The 16645-nt window shown below is 42.2% G+C and overlaps 1 protein-coding gene across 1 annotated transcript in view; it reads right to left on the bottom strand.

Moving 5' to 3' along the window:
- Nucleotides 1-10363, bottom strand: part of PLEKHG7 (pleckstrin homology and RhoGEF domain containing G7) — an 82582-nt gene extending 72219 nt beyond the window's left edge. The window contains 4 exon segments of the mRNA XM_067698710.1: nt 9109-9131; nt 9643-9931; nt 9998-10137; nt 10139-10363. Coding sequence (XP_067554811.1) covers nt 9109-9131; nt 9643-9931; nt 9998-10137; nt 10139-10363 — 677 coding nt within the window.
- Nucleotides 10364-16645: the final 6282 nt, after the last annotated feature.

The raw sequence follows: 16645 nt of genomic DNA, 5'->3' as shown, positions 1-16645 counted from the left end.
ATTAATGCAAACAGTTGCAGTGAATTCAGAATGACTTTGCATTTAGTCTCTTGAGGGGAGAGGTGTTGGTGGTTCCAAATTGGTATTTTATTTTTGCTATTCTAAAAGGACTGCTTCTCGTAAGACATGGCATGCACACAGGGTCACTGTATCCAGTTCTGGATTGATTATCCACTGGAAGCAATCACTAATAAATTCAGACTTTTTATCTCCCTCCCCCAAACAAAATGGTATGTGCATGGGGTCATGGCATCCTGTGTGAAGAGGGTGGGGAAGAGAATTTTTTGGTACCTAATTTCCTCAGAGGGAGATTACACTAAGGAATGAGCTGATAATAACTGCAAAATGTTTGGGGTGTGGCTGGCAGGCCACTGTCACTGTGTAACTACAGTATAGCTTCTTGCTACCCTTTGTTTGAAAAAGTACACTAAACAAATATCCATGAGAAACACTTTTTTTGTTGTTGCTTTTGGTTCAATGCTTGGCTGTTCTGATTCTTTGTTTCAGGACAAAATTCTGGACCCAAGAGGTTGTATAACTAACTGGGTGCCTGACCCAGACTTCGCAGCCCTCTCGGGCTTGCCAGCCACCCCACTCCCCACAAACCCAAACGCAACCACACTTTCACTAACCCTAAGCTGCGCTGCCCCAGGCCGGTCAGATCTGAAGGGACTAGTCCCATGGTTGCTGGAATAATCTTGTCTCCTTTCTGGTACCAGGATTTCTCCTTTTTCTGTCTTCTGCTGAAGATCTGAAGGTCCACGGTGTGGGCTGGGACGGCAACAATTTAGAGAATCCAGAGAATGCTCCCCCCTCCCTCAGCTGAGCAGGCCATACACTCACGCATCACACTCAGGAATGAGCTTGTGCTCACGTGTTGTTGCCAGAAAAGCTTCTGGTGGGGGAAATGTGTCCCCCAGCAGATCTCAAATACATACACTTTGTAAAGAACAGATTGGTCACGGTGAATATTATTCTAACTTAAAATCAGCTGGCACTTCCTGAGCATGGGCTTTTACTAGAAATTCTGTTAAGAGCTTTACATGCATTATTATATTGATTTTCACAAGTACTTATGAAGTGGAAATTACTGTTCTCATTATAGAGCTGAGGAAACTGAAGCTCAGAAGGACAGGAACTCACTTAAGGTCTCATTGTTAGTGAACAGCAGAGCAAGAATTCAATTCAAATACCCAAGTCTGACTCCAAAAAGACTTGTAAATGGAAGGAGAGAAAAAGATACTACAAACCATTTCAAAGCACTAAGCGTTTTTAAAAATTGATATAATGGTAGTTATTACTTTAGATAAAAGAGGGTGTGTTGTGGGTTGAACGGAAATCCCTGCCCCCGCCCTCCCCAATATATGTCCATCTCTTCACTCCTGGAGCCTGTGAATGTGATCTTATTCGTAAAAGGAGTCTTTGCAGATGTAATTAAATAAAAGATCTCGAGATGAGGTTATTTTGGATTATCTGAGTGGGCTCTAAATCCCATGACCTGCGTACTTATAAGAGATACTTAGAGAAGAGACACAAAAAGGAGAGAAGGCCATGTGAAGACAGAGGCAGAGATTAAAGTAATTCAGCCATAGCCCAGGAACACCTGCATGAAGAAGCAAGAGAAGGTCCTCCCCTACAGCTTTGAGAGGGAGGGTGGCTCTGCTGACACCTTGATTTTGGACTTGTGGCTCCCAGAATTCTCAGAGCATAAATTTCTGTTGTTTTTAAGCCACCAGTTAGTGGTAATTTATTTTATTTTATTTATTTATTTATTTTTTTGCGGTACACGGGCCTCTCACTGTTGTGGCCTCTCCTGTTGCGGAGCACAGGCTCTGGACGCGCAGGCTCAGCGGCCATGGCTCACGGGCCCAGCCGCTCCATGGCATGTGGGATCTTCCCGGACCGGGGCACGAACCCGTGTCCCCTGCATCGGCAGGTGGACTCTCAACCACTGCGCCACCAGGGAAGCCCCAGTGGTAATTTATTACGACAGCCACAGGAGGTGAGTGAAGGGGGCAATGCAATTGAATGGCAAGGGCACCTGACTTAGGATTGTGATTCCCAACTCTGACCTTCATTACGTGTGACCGTGGCATGTCGCTTCCCAGGGCCTCAGTTTCCTTATGTGGAAAACAACTTTGAGTGAGACCCTTTTCATCCCTCATGATCTATGAATCAAGGGTTTAGGTTTAGCTCTTTTCTTCCCTGCCAGTGGGTGGGGCAGTAATTATGTGATGACCTTTATCTTGGCAGAAATGTATGAAGATGAATAATTAAAGCTCCTCCTTCAGAAATATGACAAATATATCACTTGCATTTTTTTTAAAAACAGATTCCTTGGGTTTAACATACACCCACCACACTATGTATAAGATAAATAACCTATTGTATAGCACAGGGAACTCTACTCTATATTCTGTGATAACCTATATGAGAAGAGAATCTGAAAAAGGATGAATATATATATATGTATAACTGAATCACTTTGCTGTACACCTGAAACTAACAAAATATTGTAACTCAACCATACTCCAATAAAATTAAAAAATAAAAAAAATTGCAAGTAAAAAAAAAGATTCCTTCTGTACAGGCGGCTTAAGCCAAGGACTACTGGCTCTAACTCCCAGGTGCAAATTTTAAAGGAAAATAACAAAGATATTAGAGAATATGGGGAGGGAGGTTTGCAACTGCCCTATAGTGATATGTGTCTTAATGGAGTAAAAATCTTATTGAAGGTACTAGTGTTTGGATAAGGCACAGCCTAATCCTTCCCCTCTGCTGTGAATGTTGCCCAATGGTTTTTTTTTTACCTTAATAAAAAGTACAATTGAGTTTTTTATTCTAATATTTTTTCAATTTCACTGTTGTAGACTGACAATAGTAAGATAACCCAAAGGTTTTTTTTAATCAGGCAAGCTTATCAGGCCTCATTCCTTGTCTGATAGTGAAATTCGTGGTAAATATACCTTTTCCAGCAGGCAGTTTTCCAGTAACTGTGTGACTAGAAAAAGTAGGTGTTCTATTTTAGGAACCATAGTGTTCTACCCTATGGTAGAGATATAGTGCAAATGGGAATGCTTGCTTATAACTGAGTTTATTATACAGGAAGAGCCAATTAAGAATCAGTAACAATCTTTTAAAAAAAATCCCTTTTAAGAAATAATCAACAGAGAAATGACAACTCGACTGCCACTTTAAGGAACTGTAGCTTTCTTGGTTAAATCTGGGAAATATTTTTTCATTATGAGTCTCACAAGATTGTTAGGAACTTTCCTTTGATTATAATTTCCCATTTTCTACCAAAATGTTCCATTTGCTGAAAATCCAACGGAGAAGGGAGAATGAATGGGGAGCCTCTAGCTTACTGTCCAAGGTCTGGCACAGAGCGGACACTTCATGAATGTGGAGTGAACAAATGGAACCCTTCCTGACACAGTTTGAACACAGAAACAGAGACAGTCTTTGCAGTTCCAACTGCATGGAGAAAACACCATGCTGTGACATTTTGGGCTCAATCAGTAATGGTTATTAAACACACACGTGTTCAGAGCACCAGGGTAGCTGCTGATACTGGTAACTTTCTAGAACTCTTGCCGTCTTTTGAGGCTACTACCTTTTCTGGACAAGGGTCAAAATACTACCCAGTGGGATCAAACCATACTTGTACAAATTGCCAGCAACCCAATGTACACTCAAGAGATGAACACAAAACAGATTAGGAAGATGGGGGAGGTTGAAAAGAGCTAGAGAGAGATAAACAAATAGCTGGAGGAGAAAATTTCCAAAAAGGGATCATACAATTTCCCCTACGAGGCTTGACCTAACTTAACTAACCAACAAACGCACTTCCTTTCTTCTTCCTTAAACTTTCATTGAACATCTACTATGTGCTGGGTAGTGTTCTAGACACTAGGGATACAGCAATGAACAAAACAGGCACAACTCCTGCTGTCATGGAGTTTACATTCTGGGGGAGCTGATGCCAGTGCAAGAATAACACATGGTTCCTGATGTGAAAGGAAGCTGCCGGTTCCCACTCTAGCCTCCAGCCATGCCTGGATCAAGAAGGCTTCCCTGATGCCCTGAGGCTGCAGGCTCCTCTTCCGACTAATTAACAGTATTCATGTATCTCATCACAAGGGAAAAAACTGTAACTATGTGTGGTGATGGATGTTAACTTATTGTGGTGATCATTTTGCAATATATACATATTTCAGATCATTATGCTGTACCCCTTAAACTTATATAATGTTCTATGTCAATTATATCTCAATACAATTGGAGGAAAAAAGAAAGCAACACAATAAAATATGATGCTGTGGATGGCTGAGATTTAAATAAAGCAAGCAAGCAAACAAAATAACCAATATGCCATCTATTAATCATTAGTTAGTAACTTTCTAATAAGCTTTTAAGCTCAACAGTTGAGACAGGGCCTTCTTCCCCTATGGCGTTACTTAAGAGTTTACAGACAGTGCAAGCTGCACAACAGGTTTTAGGTAAAAGTCTGGGGAGGATTTAACATTGTATTGAATCTAACATTTAGACACATTAGATGAGCATCCTGTGATCGATCATTTCACTCTGGGGTCAGAATATTTTAGAAAGAATAAGTCAGTGACTTGCATACAGGAAGTGCTAAATGAATGAATGAATGATGGTTTCTTAAAAAAGGTAACATTTAAGTTACACTATTTATCATATCAAAAGCCTATTGGATGGGTACTACTGTTGACCCTTGAACAACACAGGTTTGAACTGAAGAGGTCCACTTATATGCAGATTTTTTTTTCATGAAATACTACAGTACTACACCATCCGTGGTTGGTTGAATCCACTGGTTACTGAACCTTTAGATAAGGAAGGCAGACGTAAAGTTATATGCAAATTTTTGACTGCACAGAGGGTCAGCATCCCTAACCCCTGTGCTGCTGAAGGGTCAACTGTATTTGCATCTCCACTTCACAGATGAAAACTTTGAGGTTTTGAGTTGTTCACAGCCTTGCCCAAGGTCACGCTGCCAGAGAAGTAGAGATAGAATTCAAACCCAGGGAGTTTGATTCCAGTAATTCTTAACACCATGCCGTACTGCAACCCCCCACCCCAACCCCCCAGGATAACTCCAGATAAATCTGGCTTTGGGAAGTGCTTTACTGGCATTCAATGTTTTTGTCTGGTCTCTTCCTTGTCATTTTGTTTTCATGTTTTGGATATATTTAGGTTTTCTTTCCTATTTCTTTTGAGCACTGGAAGGTTAGTCTGTTCTCATAGATGTAATAGTATGTACATTTCCTTTCTCAGTTTCAGGGCTGACTAAAAAGTTAGGTGAGGCAGTTTTCTGTGATTATCGATTTTAAGGGGTGCCAGGAAGGTGTCCCTACCCACAAAATCCCCCCACTCGCTTCCTGATGTTTAAAATTCCACTAACATGGCTTCACTGCTTGGATTCAAGTCATGTCCTCTGTTAAAATTCAAATACATCCGGGACAGATAAGTAAACTGTAAGCCAAGTAGCCCGCCTGTCATCCTTCCACCCATCCTTTCCTTCAGTAAGTATTCTGGGGACAGACTCTAGCTGAGTAATAGCTGCTGAGATGAAGGGTAAATAAGTGGTCTCTGCCCTCAGGAAGATCTTGTTTCTGAAAGGAGACAGATGTGAAAGAAATACAATACAGTGTTTTAGGTACTGTGATGGAGGCATTTATGAGGTGTAGGGAAACCCAAAAGGGATAAATACACTGTTCTACTTGGAAAGATGAGTGTAGATATGCCTTACACCTGAAGTCCTTCACACTTTAGTAAGAATGAATTGTACAGACTGTTTTCCAGGAGGCATAGTTTGGTGATAGGAGAAAAAAGTTTAGAATGAGTGTTAATTCACTGGAATGTTATATATAGGCAGAGGGAACAACAATAAGAAAAAAAGTCCACAAAGAAAAACCTGGAATCAAAGTCAACACTGAGCTGATTTCAGAAATGAGAGGAGATTGGGCCCTTCTCATTTATATAAGCCTGCCCAATTGTCAGGCCATGTGTTAAAACACTATATTAAAAGAAAAAATTTTGCAAAAGGGCTACAAGGAAAAAAAAAAGTTGCTGTGATTGACTGACAGCCACAGAGGCAAGCATTTCTTAACTGAACATACCAGGGTCAGCAAACCTTCTCTATAAAGTGCCACAGAGTAAATATTTTAGGCTTTGTGAGCCATATGGTCTCTGTAGTGGCTACTCAATTCTGTGGTTGCAGTGCGAAAGCAGCCACGGACAGTATTTAAATGAATAGATGTGGCTGTGTTCCAACACAACTTTATTTACAAAATCAGGTAGTGGGCCGAATTTGGGCCGTAGGCTATATAGTCTGCTAGCCCCTGGTTTATACCATCTCATAGGCATATTAAAGGCCTAAGTTAAATAAGTTTAAGTATGTTTTAAATAAAGTTTAAATAAGTTTTTGAGGTGAGTCCCCCAGCTCCTCAATGGACATCAGGGCCTCGTGCAGAGCCCTTTACCTTACATTATCTGACTACAAGGCCTGGGAAATAGCCACCTACAGGAAGAAGCCCTTTGAACAAATGACTGCTGAAAAGACTGTAGTGACAGGAAGGAGAGAGAGAAAGGGAGGGAGCAAAAGACAGGCAGACAGAGGATCTTTGTGCCAAAGACGGTTAGCTGTTTACCAAAAATTCATGCTTCTGGTGAAGTTTTGATTAAAAAAGTATAGATTGAGTGGTCTGCAGCTGATGCAAAATTACTTCTTTTTAGCAGTAATGCATGAATGTTTATTAAACATATTGTTTATAGTTACTTAGCCTTTCATTTATTCATTCAATAAACATTGCCTACTACATGCCAAGTATTGTACTAAGTCCTGAAAAAAACAATACTGAATAATTCAGGGTCATTACCAGATACCAAGATGTTTAAATTACTTCCCCTCTGATTCCCTGTTGTGATTTTCTGTAACCTTCCACTATTTTGTAGTATGTGATTGTGACATGCTGAACCTCACAGAACTTTTTAAGGCCTCAAGCCCTCTGACCAAGTTTTCCCTTTGCATCTTTTAAGACTATTTCTGTTATTGCCTCACAAAGATTCTGCAGGTCAATAAAAATTACCTGCATGTCATCTTTTGTAAATGGCTTGGTGTGTCCCATCAGTTAGCCTTTATATCTGCTAACTCCATCTTACACACAAAGCTGGACAGACTTTACCTGCTCTAGGAAGCATTCCTTGATCAAAGACTCTCATATATATATATATCTCCATCCACGATGCTTTCTCTAGTCAACTATCCACTCAAAATATCCACTCAGATGTTCCATAGGTCCTCAAATTCAACATGTTCAAACTTACACCACACTTACCCATATCCCCTTCTCCCTTCCAAGGTTACCTAGATCAGAGAATGGAACCATTTGCCACCTAACAGTGGAAGCCATAAGCTCAGAAGTCCTTCTTGACAACTTCCTTCCCCTCTCCCCCGATGGTCTACTATTCACAAAGTCTAGGTGATGGTATCTCCTGAACCGAGATACTTCCTTCTAACTCCACTGCCTTCATCAGAGCCTAACCTACCAACCTCTCATACCTGAACATTCTAATTATTCTGCTGGAATCCACTCTCATCTAACTCTCATGTCTACCCTGTAACCATATGATCATACCAATCCATTCAGTGGTTTCACACTGTTCTTAGGGTAAAGAACAAAATTCCTAAACACCCTATTAAACTCTGCATGACTGACTCTAAACAACATCATCTTTTTCTGACACTACTCTCTTTTTCACTTTCTCTGACACATCTGAATTAGGTGTCATTTTAGAGCTTTATTCTGGTTCACACCTGTGGAAGATTTCCATTAAAGGACCCTTTCTTCACCAACCCTTGCATCCAAACACTTTGCCATATAATACTTAAATGTTCTCCCACTGCTGGTGACACATAATTTTTTGCCCTTGAGTTCAGCCACGTGACTTGCTTTGGCCTGTAGAATTAGACAAGGTACAGAGCCCAGGGTCCAAGAGGCCTTGCATGTTTCCATTTATCCTCTTGAACCTCTCCCCTCACCACAAGAACATGCCCCGTGTAGAAATTTGGTTCCATGAAAAGGATGAGGGACATGTGGAGTGAACTACCTAGCTGAGCGCAGCCTAGATCAACTGATCCTCAATGGACACACAGATTTATAAGAAACAATACCTGGTTGTTCTTTTAAGCCACTGAGGTTTGGGGTGGTTTGTTATGTAGCAATAGCTAGCCGATATACTAACACAATACTTTGTATTTGCCTATGGCTTTGTAAATATCCTCTACCTTAGCTGACATTTAGGTCAACTAGGGTTAAAAGTAAACAAAGACTGCATAGATGGATCTCATCCTTCCTACTACGAACAGCAAACTTGCTTGAGGATTTGAGGTCCAGTAATAAAACAACAGCTAATTTCCTGAGGATTCCTCCATGACTTTCCAAATGAACTGAGGGCTTTCCCACCAATCCTACAAATTGGGTGGATGTAATTGGGCTTGAATCTTTCCCTTACTGCCACAGAAGCTCTTCATCCCTGAAAGAAATGGAAAATCCACTGCCACAGCTGGGGGACCAAGCTGAAAGTTCAGAGCTGGTTTCTGAAGTGACACAATCTACCTGCATTCTAGATAAAAGCACAGTCTGTCATAACAGGCATTTTAAAGGTCATCCTAGATTTAAACAGCACATCTTGTTCCTTTTATCCTTGTCCTCTGAATTTCTCTTTGAAAAGTTGTTGAATGTTTCTGGCCTTTACATTTTCTCTTCCTGACAAAACCTATTACTGGTGGATGTTAATTAAGCCACAGGACCAAGTCATTGACAATTCAAAATGAAAACCATGCTCACCTGTGGCTGTTATACCCTGCCCCAAAAGCCACAGCAAAAGGCTGGGCGCTTAAAGGAGACTCTTGAAATTAAGACTCTCTCACCCATAATATGAAGAGTGACTTGAGGGATGTAAAACAAACTGCCCTGATTAATACACCATCAGGTTTGCTATGTCAGAACAGAAGTAAAAGACATAAAAGTAAACAGTCAACAGACTTCATAGCACTAGAGAAAATAAGGACACACATACCTGGACTGATGCAATTCTTCTCTCTGAAATAAATTTTAAAAATGCATGTTTTAGTCGTGCTCAAACCCACCCAAAATTCCAAAGCAGACATCTTGAAGGGAGAGGTCATTAACTTTCCTAGCTAAAATGTTTTGGAATTTTTCTTTTCAGGGGGAGAACGTTAGAACATTAGAAATTTAAGTAGTTTGCTCCTTCTGCCCTTTTAAACCAGCCACGCCAGGTGGTCTTCACATAGCGTGGATATGCAAGAGGGCCACCTTTACTATCTAACGACAGACAGACAATCTCTAGCCTGGGTTCCTTCTTAAAGTGCCTTCAAGTATATTGAAGAAGAAAGTGAGCTCGACCTCCACGCTCCTTCCTCAAACTGCTGCACCCCTTTTACTTGAAAGCCAACTGTCCTAAACACTGTGCGTCCCCCCAGCCGTCTCCCAACACAGCACCCCACCCCGCGACCGGGCAATATGGCAACCTCGAGACCTACTATGCTTTGCATCCACCAAATGAGAGGCAGGAGGCTTAGAACTGTGTTACCTGAGGCCTGGGGAGCTGTGGGGCGCGGCTGGGTGCTGGCTGGCCTCCACTCCGTGGAAGGGAGGCCTGAGGAAGCGACCCCTCGTTGAGGGGCTGAGGCACGGGAAGGGCAAGCTCATCACTGGGCGCCATTTGGAGCTCAAACGAGTCGGCTGCGTTGAGTGCCCTTTCGGGGTCCGGAGGCAATCTTGAGTGGAGTCTCAGGGGCCACAGGGAGTGCGAAGACTCCTCTGGGCTTTCAAATAGCCCGCTGGAAAAGCAATGCGAGGAGCCAGAAGTCTCCCAACAGCTGCCCCCAGGCGGGCCCTTTAAAGGCCGCCGGCTGAGGCGGCGCATGCGCAGTGCGGTGCGCAGCCCGCGCACACTCTCGCAGCTGCGGCCCCTTAACCTCCTCAGTGTGGGCGAGGTGGAGACGCGGCCCGGGGCTTGCCGGTCAAAGTGGAGAAGTTTCCCCTGGTTCTGACAGTGCTTCTTGGACAGGCTTTCCAGGGGGGGGTCGAGGAGAGGGCCCGCAGTCTGGGCGCTGCACCTCTGGGAAGGATGGCTCCGTCTTCTCCACGCCACTAAGAGGCCCGGTTGCTGGAAGCTTCCAGGGGACGCCGTCAGAGTTGCTGTTCTCCCGACCACACTGAGGTTGTTCCAGTTCCGCCTTCAGGTGCCTCTCTTCCTCGGGTGTGTCTTCGTCCTTTTCCAGAGGATAACTGCAAGCAGGTGGCTGCATCTTTAATGAGGAAGAGCAGAGGCCCGGTTGCTGGAAGCTTCCAGGGGACGCCGTCAGAGTTGCTGTTCTCCCGACCGCACTGAGGTTGTTCCAGTTCCGCCTTCAGGTGCCTCTCTTCCTCGGGTGTGTCTTCGTCCTTTTCCAGAGGATAACTGCAAGCAGGTGGCTGCATCTTTAATGAGGAAGAGCAGAGTGCGGAATCTGTTGCAAACAAGGAGACGGAGGTGAGAAAAAAGGTGTCTGAAATTTCACATAAAAACTTATAATTCACCAGAGCAGATAGGGAATGCCCAGTTAACATTAGTATCTGTTATGTTTTGTAGATAATTAACATAAGTGAGTCCAGTTCCCCCCCCCGACTAAATTGTTTACGTATTGAAATTTGTTTATGTTACCGAATTAAGTCGTTTGGACCTTGCTTTGTGCCTCGATGGGGGAGAGTTCTTTTTTCCATTGGGGTTCGAGTAGGTGAATACGAACCCCATGCAGAGATGGACACAGTGCAAGCTTTACTTAGTGGCCAAAGAATGGAGAAGCGGGAACCGCGTTTGCAGACCAACCTCTCGCCCACGTGGCGAGAGTGATTTAAAGAGTAAAGACAAGGGAGGAGGAGTGAGGCTAATTTATGGGGAGGCTTATGCGTTAGTCTGCCAGGCAGGGGCAGGGCTTTGTCCGAGGGAGTGGGGTGCCACCCCCTTTTTATCCTTTTTTTGTCCTTAATGTCTGGTCCTGGCCACCGGTAGGTGTGTCACATAATATGTTAATATAGTAAAATCAATGTATAATGAGACTTAGGATCTGTTGGGCGTCAGATTCATGCCATCTTAGGCCCAGCTGGTTTCATCTGTTTTCTTTGTTCGTAGCTTTCTTATCTCTGGACCCTTTAACTTAAAGATTTGTGTTCACTCCTGCTAAAGGTGGGGTGGGGGGCATTTGGCAGGTTTTGAGCAAGGACACTTCTGCTAACTGTGGAGGTTGATGGGTTCTGATTAAAGACCTGGAACAGCTCTGGCAACATTTACCGGTTACTTAATATCCCTTCCAGTTCAAACAAAAAAGCTTTTAAAAACGTTGGTGATCTAAGAGATTTCTTGGAAGCCACAAAGCTCATCACCTTTTGATTATTCCATTTTAAGAGAATCAAATATACATTCAATTTCCCTTACATTCTGCATTTACATATGTATGAATATGTGTATATGTGCTTTGGAGTATTCCAGGGATATAAGGATGAGAGAACAAGAAAAATGAGAACCCCTTCCCTCAAGGTTTAAATTACAGAATGAGACATAATTTCAAAGATAGTGATGCAAAGTATTTGGCAAGAGGCATTTTAGATTTTCTCCGTCCCCGTGTTCTGGAAAAATAACTCACCAGTTTGAAAAGAAAAACTGTGATGTCACACAGATGCCCTGCTTCTTGTGATTAGAGGTGCTTTCTATGATTCACTAATGCAGAATTACCTCCCAATTAAGCTCTTCTCATGTTCAAGCAAATCTGATTCTCCCATGGTGTAAATATGTTCATGGTGACATGGAAATGACTTACTGCTATTCCGTTATTTTGTAGTTTTCCATTTGAAGAAAGTAGTTGCCTGTGAGAAAGCATCAGTCCTTACCCATCCTATCAACTATTGCATAAGAGGCAACTCCTGATTATTTACAGGTCTGGTGTGGGACTGTGGAGCAAATACTAACCGTTTTGCCTTGCCATGGGCAACGTAGGAGGTGGTTTCAGGCTGCACATGGCTTGTTGGTGGATGGAACATCAGTAGTTGACCACATATTCTGAGATCTCCAGTAATAACTGCAGCAAGTCTATAATTCTTTTTTTTTTGGCCATGCTGTGCAGCTTGCGGGATCTCAGTTCCCCGACCAGGGTTTGAACCCAGGTCACAACAGTGAAAGCCCAGAGTCCTAACCACTAGACCACCAGAGAACTCCCAGCAAGTCTATAATTCTAAAGCAATCTGTAACCCTTCAGGAATGGACACATTTGGATTCCCCAATTTTAAGGATAGCTAATAATTTACTCTTTTAGTGCTGTATAATTTTAATTTCACTGACAACACTTTTGAGAACTTTTTCTACTGTGTATCATTTACATCCTCAATTTGATAATAGAGAATACTGACCACCGGAAAATTCCTGATGACCTGTCCTCCTATGTTGTGACTCATGAGACTAGATGACATACAGTATTATGGCTATTTATTGTAGTTCCATGCAGACTAATTGTTATAGGTTTTTAATAGCATATGATTATTTACCCCATACGAAATAGCCTCACACTGATGTACTCCCTAGTTTTTAGTCATTACTTCTCCTGATAGTTTTGTACTTGCCTATGGCAGATACTTTATTTCCTTTAATTTGTTTCTTCTAATCTGTTTCAGGGGTAGAAGTCTAATAACCCTGTGTCAAGAGAATTAATAGACTCTTAGATTTATTCTTATCAGTAAAGGGGAAGAGCCCAACATCATGATATTGTCATGACAATTCTGTGAGATTGATTTGAGGGACTCTGTGTTCTCTTATGTTTATACCCTGGCTCTCATCTGGTTTAAAGCCAAGTGAAACTACAAGGTACTGGATTTTAGATTGGAGAGTTGTTTAAGGAACTACTTAGATACCAACTAAAGTCAGTTCGACTCTTACTACAAAAGAAATCTGAAATTCTTAATGCTGGGTTTGCTTTAATATTTTGAGCCGAGGACTCAAATGTTACAGGACTTCACATATAGAACAAAAATGTATGAGGTACCCTTATTTTGGGGTTCAGGAGAGACAGTAATACCTACTAGGAAACTTACATTTTAGTTAAGGTGAGGTTGAACTGGTTTTGATTTTAGATTGGTAATTTCTGGCTGACACCAGCTTCATAGGAGAAGAATGAAAAGACCCATTTTGACCACTGATGAAAACAGGTTATTAGGTCTCTTTTCAGGTCCTTTACTGGAGGGCCAGTTCCTCATTCTCCCAACAAACAAATGCCTGAGCTGAGGACTGGAGTTACAGGTACTTCCAACACACATACACACCCAGGGGACTTTATTCCATTCCCCTTCATAGCATTGTCCAAGTTCTAGGCAGCAGCATGGTTAAAGGAGTTCAGTATGTTTACACAGGCACTTGTATAATAGTTCTATCAGAATTCTTAGTCCTCGGGTTTCCCCTCTGTTTTTGTGCCTTCTTTCTCCTCCTTAGAGCGGTTAGGACACTGCTTCAGATTTCCTTTCTCGTTGTCCTGACATAGGGTGTGGCAGTCTGTAGGTATACCCAATGGGACTCAAGGGTCATTAAGTATTGTTTACTGGCCAGTGTCTCATATATTGGAACCGAGGCAGTAGTAACTGCTGACATGACCCACGGCAGAACTGGAGAAACTTTAACTACAGCGGAGCTCTGGGAGGTTGTTTGATGAGAAGGGGAGCCCAAGCTCTAGAGTTAACCATCTGCTTGCTCTCTTTGCCTCACTAGCTAGCCCTGTGACCTGGGATAATCCACTCCCCCTCTGTCAGCCTCCAGGCCACACTTATGAAAGGATATTAAAGTCCCTCCCTCACAAGCTCCTTGCAGGGATAATGGCTGAGGCTCCTGGGAGGCCCTCCCTAAATGATTATCCCTGTGGATCTGGTAGGAAGCCAAAAGTTAGCAGAAGAGTTCAGGCTAACTCTTCTCCTTTATGTTCTCTAAAAGACTAAATCAATAAATGCTCATTATAAAGTAAATCCACCAGGCTTTGACCTCCCAAGCTTTAAGAAGCCAGCAGCCACCACCCACGCTGTTGGGGAAGCAATCTCAGTGTACTCGAAATTAAACCACACACATTAATGATTCACCCATTCTACTTAGACCTGACCGAGACCAGCAAGACAGGACCAAGAGAAGCTGGTAGCACCAGGGTCTGACCAAATGAAAAGTGCAAGAGGGAAACCCAGATAGCAGCTGAACGGCCTCTAATACCTGCAAGATGGTCTGCTTCTGAAGGTGACATTGTCCAGGTGGGTCCTGACAAGGGAATCAGCAGAACCACACAGAGAGCTGCCAGGCAAGGGTTCGGAAGAACAAGTTCCACACCTGTAACAATAAACCCTCCTGGCCGAGCACAGGCACACTTGATGGGAGCTGAAATGAGGAACTGGCCTCTCCCCTCCTTAGAGACTTTTCTAGTTATTTGTTTATGAAAAAGCCTAAGGGGAAGCGAGTTCAGAATCTAAGACCGCCTAAGAAAAAGTCAGGTGATTTGTTGCTACTGAACAGTGACTGATCCAATACAGAAATGAGGCAGATGTGGCTTTTTAGTTCCCCTTTAGGTGCTCAGTGATTATCACTGATAGTTCAGTGAGACAGTTCTAGGTTTCTTATCTGTTTATTTTCTCCGAAGTTCTGAGAAGTCATTCCTTTCAGCCTTACTTTGCTTACATCCTAAAACATTTCATTTGGATCTATTTACTTAGTGGAATGTTTTGATAAGCATTAAATAATAGAGGAAATGATCATTGCACTTGGGAACACATTTGTGAGCATTAATTTTCAAGTAGTTAAAAGGCAGATGGAAAGGGATTTGTATCTACCAGCATTCTCATTAGAGCAGTACCCCAGAGAACCTTTATTTGGTGTCTAGGTGGAGATACGGCATACATTCCCAAGAATGTATGCAGTCTTAAAAGATATTTCTGCAGACTCTTTACAAAAACAAGTTCAAACGAATTATAATTCAGTCTAATTTACTGAAGTTGTCATTGTTTAGAATCATTACAGATACTTACTGTGAAGGTTTTTTTAGGTCAGTGGTTCTCAAAGTGGGGTCCCTGGGTCAAAAGCATCAGCACCACCTGCAAACTTGTTTGAAAGGTGAATTCTTGCCCCTTCCCACCTCCTGCATCAGAATCTCTGGGGGTGGGGCCCACAGTCTACGTTTTAACAAGCCCTCCCTGATTCTTACACGTGTTAAAAATTTGAGAGCTGCTGCCTTAGGGGGAAAAAAGGCCTAATTTGTAGATGTTGGCTTTGCGATAACCCTTGCATTTGTCTTTAATCCTCTCATGTTGGTCTTATTAGAACATCGTTTACTTAGAACTTTGGAAAAATGACTCGACCTTCTCCCCTTATTGCCATTGTCACTCACTGCCAAACCCAAAACGCAGTATCAGGGCATTTCTCTATTTTGCCAGCATGGAGCCAGCATGAAATAGTCTGAGCTCCTGCCAAAGCTGTCTAGAAATGAACTGTTTCACTTTAGGAAGAAAGAAAAATGAATAAAGTATTTTAGCTTTTGGTTTGTGGAAACGAAGGTCGTACTTCATCTGCAAGTCCCCTCACGCACACGGGATTGTAAAACTGTCTCTTCTGGGGGATAATGATAATGGGATATTTGACACCCATCCCCAAATTTCCAACCTCTGGTTGTATCTTAAATAAGAAAATTAAGAGTATACAGAAAGGTCACAAAGGATTATCAGGAAAAAAAATAGTGCAACCTCTAAAGAGTAAAAGGGACAGGGAAGCATTGGATGGGGAAGGGATACCATGATGGAAAGGCGATGCTGAGGGTCAGCTTCTCCTTCAGAACCTAGGGCAACTCCTTGAAACAAAGGTGGCTGCCCTTTATCTCTAAGTGTGACACACAGATGTTCTTTCCAGTACTTCGGAGGGGGCAGCTTTTCTTATGTTTTTGCCTCCTCCTTACTTGATTGTGGTAAGACTTCACTGGGGAGAAAACCACTTGGGATGTGCCCCTTACAAAGTCTAAATCCTGACGAGCTCCTTTTGTATCATGAACACCTAGATCTGAGGCTGTAAGCTGTGGAATTCTGACTGGTCTTCCAGCTTTTTTTTTTAATTAATTTTTAAAAATTGGAGTAGAGTTGATTTACAATATTGTGTTAGTTTCTGCTGCACAGCAAAGTAAGTCAGTTATACATATACATATATTTACTCTTTTCTAGATTCTATTCCCATATAGGTCATTACAGAGTATTGAATAGAGTTCCCTGTGGTATACAGTAGGTTCTTATTAGTTATCTATTTTATAAATAGTAGTGTGTATATGTCAATCCCCATCTGCCAGTTTATCCCTCCCCCACCTTTCCCCCTTGGTAACCATAAGTTTGTTTTCTATGTCTGTGTGGCCTTCCAGCTTAAAAAAAAATCTGACATTAAAAATTAGGAGATTTTATAGAAAATTTTGGATTGCAAGGATTTTAGAAAAATTAACCATTCCGGCAACACTATATTCATATTCCCACAATTCCATATCTATATAAAAGGACTAGATTTG

The sequence above is a fragment of the Pseudorca crassidens genome, chromosome 11 (assembly GCF_039906515.1).
Source record: "Pseudorca crassidens isolate mPseCra1 chromosome 11, mPseCra1.hap1, whole genome shotgun sequence".
NCBI lineage: Eukaryota > Metazoa > Chordata > Mammalia > Artiodactyla > Delphinidae > Pseudorca > Pseudorca crassidens.
This window is presented reverse-complemented; position numbering and strand designations above follow the sequence as displayed.